This window comes from Cotesia typhae, unplaced genomic scaffold (genome assembly GCF_013202065.1).
Source record: "Cotesia typhae breed Kobodo isofemale line unplaced genomic scaffold, CoteBio_Ctyphae scaffold_13, whole genome shotgun sequence".
NCBI lineage: Eukaryota > Metazoa > Arthropoda > Insecta > Hymenoptera > Braconidae > Cotesia > Cotesia typhae.
In genome coordinates, this window is record NW_027423774.1 from 15,240,878 (window position 1) to 15,252,539 (window position 11,662).

General features: G+C 24.3%; 3 protein-coding genes across 5 annotated transcripts; all 3 read right to left on the reverse strand.

Annotated features, from left to right (window-relative positions):
* Positions 1 to 256: 256 nt before the first annotated feature.
* Positions 257 to 4,967, reverse strand: LOC141534657 (uncharacterized). 3 transcript variants are annotated; one of them, XM_074254142.1, is made up of 3 exons: positions 3,221 to 4,967; positions 2,087 to 2,139; positions 257 to 1,843 (listed from the first exon to the last, which is right to left on the reverse strand). In XM_074254142.1, the coding sequence occupies exons 2-3, from the start codon at positions 2,135 to 2,137 to the stop codon at positions 1,550 to 1,552; spliced, it is 345 nt and encodes a 114-aa protein (XP_074110243.1). In that variant the 5' UTR covers positions 2,138 to 2,139; positions 3,221 to 4,967; the 3' UTR covers positions 257 to 1,549. The 3 variants fall into 3 exon arrangements, with proteins under 3 accessions (XP_074110243.1, XP_074110242.1, XP_074110241.1); XM_074254141.1 differs by having other exon boundaries at positions 2,219 to 4,967; XM_074254140.1 differs by having other exon boundaries at positions 259 to 1,843; positions 2,087 to 4,967.
* A 148-nt stretch (positions 4,968 to 5,115) lies between these two features.
* On the reverse strand, positions 5,116 to 5,872 carry A4 (apolipophorin-III-like protein). The gene is given in 3 exon segments (XM_074254139.1): positions 5,116 to 5,278; positions 5,281 to 5,479; positions 5,570 to 5,872. Coding segments are annotated over 3 exon segments (573 nt in total). The 5' UTR covers positions 5,828 to 5,872; the 3' UTR covers positions 5,116 to 5,162.
* A 3,177-nt stretch (positions 5,873 to 9,049) lies between these two features.
* On the reverse strand, positions 9,050 to 9,616 carry LOC141534182 (uncharacterized). The gene is made up of 2 exons (XM_074253358.1): positions 9,456 to 9,616; positions 9,050 to 9,378 (listed from the first exon to the last, which is right to left on the reverse strand). The coding sequence occupies exons 1-2, from the start codon at positions 9,513 to 9,515 to the stop codon at positions 9,160 to 9,162; spliced, it is 279 nt and encodes a 92-aa protein (XP_074109459.1). The 5' UTR covers positions 9,516 to 9,616; the 3' UTR covers positions 9,050 to 9,159.
* Between the last annotated feature and the right edge of the window lie 2,046 nt (positions 9,617 to 11,662).

Sequence of the window (11,662 nt, forward strand, 5' to 3'; positions counted from 1 at the left end):
ATCTTGATATAACACGTAACAAAATTCAAATTATAAAAATTTGCAAAATTTGTTATTATTTTTTTTTTTTTGTAGTAAAAATTTATCAAAAAAATACGAATTTGTGAATCCTTAAATATAAAATAGGCTACACATATGTATCGTTTTGTATTTTTGATTTAAAACAAAATAATCTTAAAAATTTTATTGTTTATAACATAAAACTTTTTGTTGTCGAAACCTATTGAGGTAAAAAAATTATTAACTGTAACTTTAAATATTTAATTTTTAAGTTGAATTTTTAATAAAGTAACAATTTAACAATCATTACAAGAAAAAATAATAAAATTTAAACTTTTATTTGAATTTTACTTGATCAAGTAAATGTTTTAGATGTAGATCGATCTACAAATAAATTTAAAATCATAATTTGTTTATTAAAACGCTTTTTAAAAGAATGATTTAATTATAAATTCCAATACAAATTATATTATCAATATATTTTGTATTAACAAAGTTCTGTTTTTAGTTGAATAGAATTTTCTCATAAAATATTTATTCTGACAAATTATCGGCTTTACCAAACGAGTTTTCTTTCATGTAAATCGCCTTAAACATGAAGACTATTTATACTATTTATACAATCTCTGTAATCTTAAAATTTTCTATTCATACCTATTTATTCAGCACTACTTATATATTAAGTAGATTTTTGTGATTTATATTTAGAGCCTGTTTTTCAAATGATATTTTTTTTATTAAAACTATATTTATTTATTTTTTTTTGTTTCTCTTATGTTGATATAGGAAAAAATTCTGTTTTAGCAACAAACACAGTTTGAAAAACTGGCCCCTTAGCGCTAAATATAATAATATAGGCGCGAAAAAAATAAAAAGAATAATTTCAAATTATTTCTGAACCTAAATATTATTAGTAAATAATAAAATAATAATAATAATAATATTATCAAATGGTAACATATATCGGCTGATTCATATCTCGACAAGTTACTTTTCAATAGCACTTTTGCACATGCGTAAAATAATGTATAATTTAAAAATTATTATTTTATTGTTATTATTATTATTATTTGAGTCAAATAAAAAAAAATAATCGGGCTTGAAAAAAAATATATAAATTAATTAATTTAATATTAATAAAATAAATTATTTTTATTCAACTTAAAATAATAGTTAATTATCATACTGAAGTTAGCAGTCAGTTGTCAATTTACAAAATTTTTTTCAACAAATCAATTGAAATAAAAAAATGCTTCTAAAAATTTTCACTTGTAATTTTTACTAATTTTCACATGTAGAATTTTTTTATTTAATTTTTTTTATAATAATTGCATTATTATAAAATTTTAAAATAATTTTTAATGTCTGCCAATTTTCAGTGTCATAGTTAATTACGCATAATTTTATATTTTGAAATCATGACAAATATTTGAAGCATGTGATTAATATTATTAATTTTTTTTTTCAATTTGTAAACAAATTTATAAATTAAAACTCATTTAAGAATAAATATTTTTATAGCTTAATCAGCCACTTGCTCAAATATTGATCATTGCTCATAAACATTGTAAGATGGTTGTGAATGATCAGAATAATGAATGTCATAGACCGCATTGAGCTGTTTTACGATCATTTTAATCTTATTTGTTACAAAACGATCAATCTCTTTAACGACATTAATAATATTCATTGCCTGATCCAATTCATTGTTAATTCTTTCTGTTCTTTCTTGGAAAGTCTCGTAATTTTGAAAACGTGGTTGAGCAGATAAAATTTTAACCACTTTATCTAAAGTTTGTTTGTGATCTTTAGTAAATTTTTCCGCTGTTGCAGTGATTAAAATCTGAAAAAAAAAAAAAAAAAAAAAAACATAATTAGAACATGAAAATCTTTTTATGCATATGTTTTATCGGAATCAGATAAATCTAAATGTGATTAATCAAACTTAAATAAAAGAATTTTAAACAATCAAATACTCATGCATTCACAAAAACAATAAACAAACTTGTTGAAAAAAGATAACAATTTAAAGTTTAATCAGTAAGATAAATAATATTATCAGTTTCCGTTTATAAAAAAAACTTACCATAAACATTACTGACAGAATCACGCTTGTTTTCCAGGAAGTAATTTTCATTTCTATAAATGTAAATGAAGATTATATCCAATATATATACAATATAAAATAAGTTAAAAAATGCTAAATTATGATTATTACAATAACTTAGTACGTTTTCAATGAAAAATTATTTTTATTTATTTTATTTTACAGGGTAAAAATTGTAACACCCAAGAGCATTCAATGCTTTAAGTATATTTTCACAGAATGACAATAAAATAAATCTATAAACTGCTGGTCTTACATTTTAATTAAAAATATGCTGACAAAAAAATGAAAGAATTAACAAAAAGATTTGAATTACACTGACCTCATGATAATTTACTGAAATGTAATGATTTGATCATTTAAAATAAGGTTAAATAATTTAATTACATTGACCTCATTGTAATGAGTTGGAATGCATTTATTTTGTAAAAAATAATTCACATATGAAATGAATGTTACAAATTTATTTTTTTCCTATTACTAATGCTGGATTTTCTGAGCAAAAATAAATCCCAGTTACAAACTTTTAGTTTTATATTTTAGATATTTTGTTCTTAGAAATATTCATTTTAGAAAAATAACGTATTTTCTTTTATTAGTTTTTAAATGTGAAAAACACATTTAAAGCACATTTGTGTAGCTACAATAAGAAAGCCTGTATAGGCTTGATTTTATGACCTAAGATACTTAAGTTGTACAAAGGACTCCCTATTTTACACTGTACAGTACCACCAAATATTACGGTCTTAGTTATGAAAAAAAATATGTGTTTTACTAAGGACAATACAGAGGGTTGGACCTCACAATAAAATAGTTTTAAACATTATAGTTAGTCTGCGACTAAACTCTGCCAAGTAACGACACTTCTCTCGATACGATTCCTTTTTAAAATAAAGATTCTATTTGAATCACTCTATGTGGATAATAATCTTGTCTTTTCTCTTTATTTATTATTAATCATATCCATAACTTGCTACAACTAAATTATTAAAATTTCAAAAAGTTAACGTGAGTCCAAAAAAAAACAGTTATGATTCAACATAACAAAAATTAACATATGATATTGTAGAAAATATAAATTAATATAAAATATTAATTATAAACAAACGTTACCTTTATTTTGAGGCTTCAGTTCCTGCCAATTTACGTCTTAACTTGGTTTCAAAATTTTTAGTTGTATCAAGAACTAATTCCATGACTTCTTTTCTGATTCTTTTCATATCTTCTTGAATTTTTGCAGAATGATTGCTAACTGCTTCCAAAGCTTTCTCTAATCTCTCGAAGAGAATATGGAAACATTGAGTTAACTTTTCCTTGAGTTGATTTTCGTGGTATTTTGCATTTAAAATTTATGCATTAATGTTATCAGCGACTGGTGAATTTTTCCCTTGATATTGTCCCGAATTTCTTCTAGCTAAATAAAAACAAAGTATTTAAGAAATTAATATTGTAATAAAAATTTTTTAGATATTTATTTAATCAGTTCATATTTTATTTAAATACTTACATCTTACGGTACTTTTATAACATAATCCTGGATATTAATATTAAATTATGTTAGACATAATTTTTTTATCAAGAAGATTAAGTTCTTTTTGAACTTTCATTATTTTTACTTTTATTATTGAGACATTAGTTACAACAAAATGGAAATATCATGTAAATTCTTATTAAAACTCATGGTTTTGAGATTTTCTAGTTTAAATTATTCGATAGTTTTTTAACGCAATCTCGTATAAGTATCTCAAAAATGAGAACTTTTAAAAAAATGTAGAAAATTATTTATGAAAGATGAACGGTTGCTAAAAAATAATATTTATCAATTGTATTTTGTGAAACAACACTATTGTTCTAATTATTATTTCATTGTATAATTTTTTTAGTAATACATTTATACTTTATTATTAATTATTCGGTTTAAATTTAAACAATCGAGATTCTATCCTATAAAAAAAAAGTTGAAGACATTTTTATTCAACGATGCTCAATAAATAGATTCAAAAACTGAAAAATAATATGAGATTTGATTATTTCCTAGTTTTTCCTATTCCTATAAACGATTGCGGAATCTAAAGTTGAGAGCTGATCGGATGTATCCCCTGAGGGTGGATCGGAGTGACCTAAAAATAGAGAAGAGATGTGTAGATGCCTCAACAGAGAAAAAGGGACATCTACACAGAAAAAAAATTTACTTGAATCAAGTAAATAATTTTGAAGAATTTTATCTTCTTGATTTAATTAAAAAAATTATTAAACTAAGAAATTTTTGAATTCAAGAATTTTCCATCTCAATTCAAGACAATGAAACTCTTAAAAGTTATTTTCTTGGATCAAGAATTTTTCTCTTGATTTAAGTTAATTTTTTTTTCAGTGTACAATCGAATCTCGTGGTCTGTAAATGATATAAAGAATCGAATCATATCTGTAAAGTTACAGCATGGCAAGATTGGCTTATTTTTTGGCTAACAATTTAGTAGTAATTTAGGCTCGAAAAATAAAACTTAACTCTTTGAAAAATAAATCAATTATTAGCAAAAATAAGAGCGATTCTGCTTTATTTGTCATACTAGTTTTGCTAGTGTTAAAGAATCCAGCTGACATGAAACCTAACTTTAGAGGGCTGAGGCCCTACTGGGGGTCAACTTTTCAAACTACGGTCTAGGTAATTGTGTCGGTACTTCAGTGAAACTGGGATATCATATCGCGAATGCTGCTCTTGGAAACAACGGACACATCCTATTGTATAAGAACCTTACCTGTCCACGTGAGATTCTGCACACTTGTGGTATCTATATGGATAACTTGATAAATAATATTACGGCATATAAGGCTTTGAAAATTATATTGACCTAATTAGACTGGACTGGAATGTATTTATTATGTAAAAAAAAAAATTAAATATAGAGCCAAATATTACAATTTTTTTTTTTTTTTTTTTTTTTAACTAAATAGTCGACATTTTAATAAGTTTCTGACTTAAATAAAATTAAAAATAAAAGTTACAGGCATTAATATATCATGTTTGCATATTTATTAATTTTAATAGATGTTACTCTTATTTTGGAGCTTCAGTTACAGCCAATTCCCGTAACTTGGTTTCAAAGTTTTTAGTTGTTTCAAGAACAAGTTCGATGGCTTGCTTAGTGATTTTTGCTACATCTTCTTGGATTTTTCAGAATCTTTGCTAATCGCTTTCGAAGCTTTGTTTGATTCCTCAACGAGAGTATTAAACCCTTGAGTTAATTTCTCCTGGAGTTGCTTTGCTTGGTCTTGAGCATTTGGAATTTGTGCATTAATATCATCAGTGACTTTGTTGAATTTTTCCTTGATATCATCCCAAACTTTCTCTAGCTCAGGATTCTTGGTTTTAATCTTTCGTATTGCCAAAAAAAAATCAAAGTATTTAAAAAATTAATATTTTCATATTTATTTAATTAATCTTTATATTATTGAAATACTTACATCTTCAGATACTTTTTTAACATAATCCTGAACATTATTAACAAAGTTTGTAGTTTGAGATTGAATTGTTTTGGCTACAGTCTCTTGATCCGGAAGATTAAGTTTTTTTTGAAGCTCTTCGCCGAAAGTATTGATACTAGCTTGAGCTTGAGTTATAAGATCAGATAATTGAGGAGGCTGATTTGCTACCTCACCAGCAGGCATGCTGTACGAACTAGTCACTAAAGCTGCTATTATTATTCCACAGATGGACTTCATTTTTATTTTTTATTTATTTTTACTGTCGAAAAATTAATTACAACACTTCACGGATTTCTCAAGAATTAAGACTGATGCAATGTTATACATTTGGATTCTTATATAGTCATTTCTTATCAGTATTAAAGAGGGCAAAGTTCTAGTTATTATCCATTCTTACTTTATACTTAGTTTTCGCAGAACTTTCCAAAGTTTTTGTCATCATTAAAATTTATTTACTTATTGATTTAACGCCTATCAGCTCTATAAACTAAATATTATAACTATGAATATAAATTTATAACTAAAAATTTCATTATAACACAATGAAAATTATTGATTGGTTTATATACACACAATATTTTATAAATGTTGGATATATTATATTCCAAATAGAAAAGTTGATGGAGAGTCTCCAGAAAACTTAATGTCAGTGCAGTGGTCATTGACCAAATATTCCATTATTCTATTTTTCGATCAACGGTTTATGTAACTTTTAGGAGATTTAATTAAGCTTAAAAATTTACAAGATCTTAGCTCTAGTTTATAGAATATGAAGTCAAATTCGACTTTATATTCTATAATTATACTATAATTATAGAGAAGAGATAGATCAACGATTTACCGCCGTCTTGATAGACTACACTGATGCAAAAATTAACTTGATTCAAGAAAAAAAAACTATTTTGCATACTTTCTTTTTCATGAAATAAGATGTTTTTTTTTGGATTAAGTATATTTTCTTCGGTTTCAGGATTTTTCTGCTTGAGTCAAGACAAAGTCGTTCTTCAAAATGATTTTCTTGGTTTAAAATTTTTTCCTCTTAAATAAAGTTGATTTTTTTATTAGTGTATCAATCTTAAATTAACCGTATATAGTTTTAGTGTTAATTCATGAGATAATACGATGTATTTACACACAGAAAGAAAAATTTCTTGACTGGAGAACAAAATTCTTAGCTCAAGAAAATTATCGGGTGGCTGAAGAAAGACCGAAGTTGTGTTGGCCGAAGTAAAAATTTTTTTTGAAATTCTTTTCTTGGTGAAGTAAGTTTCTCTTAATTCGAATTATCATAAATACTTGATACAATAAATTTTTATATTTGATCAAGATTTTCAGATACTTTAGGGAGGCAGCGTCACCTACTTCAGCTGAGGAAAAAATTTTCTCACCTTGAGAAAATTTTTTTCTTGAATATTTGATACCCATTTTATATTATTTCAGCGTAAATTATATGTATTGAATGAAAAAAAATGATTCAATATTATTTGATCTTTCCATTTGACATGTTAATCAAAAATATTAATGAAAGTTTACTTCTATCGAGATATTTAATTTCTCAAGACAAGAAAATTTACTTCTATCAAAAACTAAATTTTTTGGAGCAAAAGGCTGAATTTTCTCAAAACAATATTTTCTTGGCTTAAATAAATTTTCTTGGATCAAGATACTTATTTCTTAAAGCAAGAGAATTAATTTTGTTGGAACAAGTGAAATTTCTTGTGTCAAAAAAATAATTAGGAAGAAAAATATTTTCTTGGCTCAGGTAAACCTTTTTTTTGTGCATTATTTTTATTATATAACATGCATAAATAAACTAAAATAAAAAAAATGTTAAATATGATGAATGTATACAATTTTAGCATTTATAAAATTTATTTACATCAAGACTGATTCATTTGAGATAAAATAAGTCGAACATTTTTCTATTTTATGATAAAATTAAAGACTATTTAATTTAACTAAGCGTTAAATGAATAGATTCATAAACTAATAATTAATGTGATGACTGATTGTTGCTGATAAAATTGTACTGTAGAGATATTGAGATTTCTTTCTTTGAAAGAGGAAGATAAAAAATCTTTCAAAGATACTGAGAAGAAATATGATTGGCTCTGTTGGGATAAAAACATTTTATTTCATTTCTTTAACGGAAAAATAATAATTTGCGTTATTTTCGAACGAGGAGAATGCGGAACAGGCGAGTGGAAGAGAAGGGGTAGGTTTAGAAGGTCATAACGAGATAATACTTGTCTGCGAATGTACATTTTACTTCGTATTGTAAAACCAAGTTCGGTTTTTACAATACCCGAAAGGCCGTCTTTAATTAATAATAATAATAAATATTTAGATCATTTGCCATGTAAACTAAAAAAATAAAAAATAAGTACTTCTATTAAGAAAATTTATTTGCCACAAAAACATATATTCTTGATAGCTTTCGATAATATATTGTCTCGTCTGAATTGATTAAAATAATTTTTATCCGCTGATATTAATGAATTAAATGATTAATTTCAATAAATTTTTAATTCAAGAATCCTTGTCTACAACTTTTTATTTTTCTTCGTGTAAGTATGATTAAATCGATTGTTTTTCTGCTTTACAGTAAAAACTGTAGCACGAATAACGACCATGTAATAAAATGTACAACTTAATTAAAAAAAACAAAACTTCTTGGAATAGAAGTTAATCCCATCATAATCATTACACACAACCGATAAAGATACATAATTATTATATGTTGAAATCGCTACTGAGGTCGAGTCGGTCAAGATAAAAACATTGAATTTTGTGACATTAATATTTAATTTAATGAAATGTTATTATTTACATATATTGTTTAATTATTGATTGATTTTAATCTAGATGTCTTATTTTTATTTTTCGGTTTTTTAAATACACATTTTTATCAATGTTTAAATATTAAGAAGAAGAGTATGTTCTTTAAAATTTTTCTTTATAGCTTTAAAATAAAAATTTTGATATAATCTTCACTCAATCTTAATTTTCGTTTATTTTAATAAAAAAAAAAATTAAGTTCCGTAGATCAAATAATAAAATATATATTTCTTTCTGTAGATTTTATATTTAATGTTTGAATACGTTGTATTTATTATTTTTACTGCTATCAATGATGTGTAGCTGAGTGACATAATTTATGACTCGCATCAGTGTATGATTTTTATTACTTGGAAATGCATATATTTATATTGGTTTTGAAAAAGGATAAGAAAAATTTTTCCCAGTATTACTTTTATTATTAAAATAATTGAAAGTGTATAATCTGAAAACCTTATAATGACTCTGAGATTCGAAAAAAATTATTAAATGGATCTTATAATTAATTAACAATATAATAAATATATCAATTTTGGCTACAGAATAGAATTTTATTAGCTGTTGAATTATATTATATTATCAAGTAGACATTTTTTTATATTTGAAATAAAAAAAAATCCATTAATGATGGCAACAATATTTATTAAAACTATTACTACTGATCACATCTGAAAACAATTTAATAATATTTTTTAGCACTATTTTTTCTATTTGAACTATTTTCACTATTTTTAGCGAGCAGCTCCATCGGTTTTAGGAAGAAGTTTGCCAGCTTCAGTTTTTATTGTTTCAGCAGCGTCTTCCATCATTTTTTGACCTTTTTTGATCAACTCATTGACTTTAGGATCTTCTATCATGTCTTCAAAACCTTTGCTAATTGTTTCCAAAGCTTTCTTAATTGAATCTTCAATTTTGTTTGCACCACCAGCCTCTTCTTGTATTGGTACAGACTAAAATAATTGTTTTATAATGCAAAAGTTTTTTTTGTGGAATATTAAAAATTTGTTCTGTAAAAAATTTTACTTACCTGAGTAAGAGATATGATGAAAATACTAGCAATAAGTAAAAATATACACCAACGTGCCATTGTTGATGTTCGATCAGGAAGTCAAAATTTCAAGTAAGTAATATCACTGCAACTGATGAACATTTACTGTACTAATTAAATCGTTTTATAGTTTCTCAACTCTCTCTGACAAGCTAGTTGCGATAAGGAATACAAAGAGTTGAGAGGTCACTTCATATCTTATTTTTTAAGAACACTTTACTACATGATTTGGATGCAGCGTCAATTAAATTTTCTATTGAATGTTTCAAGGACATTATATAATAGAAGAAAAAATTACAATTGCGAAATGTCAATTAGAGATTAATAATTCAAAATGATTAATCATTTTTTTTCATTAACTATTTATGCTACTGGAATATATGTATTTAGTTTATTTATTTCTATACAATGAATAATAGTTTAAAAAAACCAAAAAATACGTTTCCATAGCAAACTAAACCAAAAGTCCAAAATTATTTTAAATATTGCAATAAGTTCAAAATAAGAGAAATTCAGTGATTAACAAAAAATTCATTTTATTATAAAGGAAGCGTAGAATGCTTGATATTTGTTAATCTTATGAGATATTTGTAAAATATATTTATGCTGCAAAAATTTCTTGAAAAACACTCCTCGCTTATTTTATAATAAAATAAATTTTTTTATTATTAATGACATTAAAGTTAGCTGTCACTATTATAATTTTTTTCATAAATAAATTTCCTTCGAAAAATGATTTTTGAAAAATTGCATTTTTTAATTTTTTTATTTTCTAAATGTCAATTTTATGGTCTAATTTTTTTTGCCATAATTTATTTGTTAAAAAAAATTTTTTTAATTAATTGATTCTCATTTGTTATTATCATTTTACTCTATATTTTAAATTTACCACAAATCATTTAAAATTTTTTGTTTTATTTAATATTATTTATTTTCAAATTTTTTAATGTAGTTAAAAACCAAAAATGTTGAATTATAATATTTTAATTAATTGAAGAAAGAACAATACTCCCTGTTATTTTATGAATTGTGTATATACTTAGTCAGTTAAATTACTTATTTTTTTTATTCCGATCCTGATTAGAACAAAGTTATCAACTTATTGTTTTGTCATAGATTAATAATACGAGTAAAAATTTTTAAATTAATTAGACGTCTTGGTATTAATAAAAATCACGCTGAAAGATTCCATAACATAGATACATACAAACACATAGGTCAAGGTAATTAAAGCTGGTAATAAAAGGTTTCTTGGAAAGCACATTCCGCAAAATATACATATACTTACTAGAAAGTACATAAATTTTATTTACAACACCCCATAAATAACCCTGATTAAAAAAAAGTATTGAGACAAAAAAAAAAAGTATTGGTTTTCTAGTCAATCCAATACTTTTCAATACTTTTTTCTTTGTCTCAAAACTTTTTTTTATTCAGGGAAATAACAAAGACAAGTATATATCATTATCATAATTTGTTAACATTAAAAAAAATTCCTACAAAATCTAACAGCAAGCCCAATTTTCTTTTTTTACAAATCCAGAACTTAAAAATTTTAATCCTTTTCATAATTTTAATATAAACAAAAGATCTTTGAGTTCAGAAATAAAAATCTTAAATAAATAAATAAATTTGAAAAAAAAAAAAAAAAAAACAATTCACTAGAAATTTTTTGAAAGAGTTGATCTATTTCAACCCATCAGTTTGAGGCATTCAACGCAATTATTAGAACAAAAATTGTAGTAAAATTCTGAAAATCGACCCGACTAAAAGTTTTAAAATAATTTTTAACAAACATTGTTTTAAGAATTTCTTCTTGACTATATCTCATTAACGAACCAATTTTAATTCAGTTTGTAACATACATTGCAATCTTTTGAAGAAAAAGACTGATCAGTTTTTTTAATTAATTAGTACAGTAATTTAAAGATTCTGATAATTCTTAAAAAGTATTTGGTTTATAAGAAAATTTTCACTTTATCTGTACTGAAAAAAAAATTAACTTGAATCACGTAAAATTTACTTAAACCAAGTGAAATTTCTTAGTTTAAAAATTTTTCAACTCAAACCAAGAAGATGAAATTCTTCAAAATTATTTACTTGATTCAAGTAAATTTATTTTTCTGTGTGAGACTTCATGGCTTCTTGAATGTTGTTTTTTTAATTTTCAGTTAATCTTTTTTTTT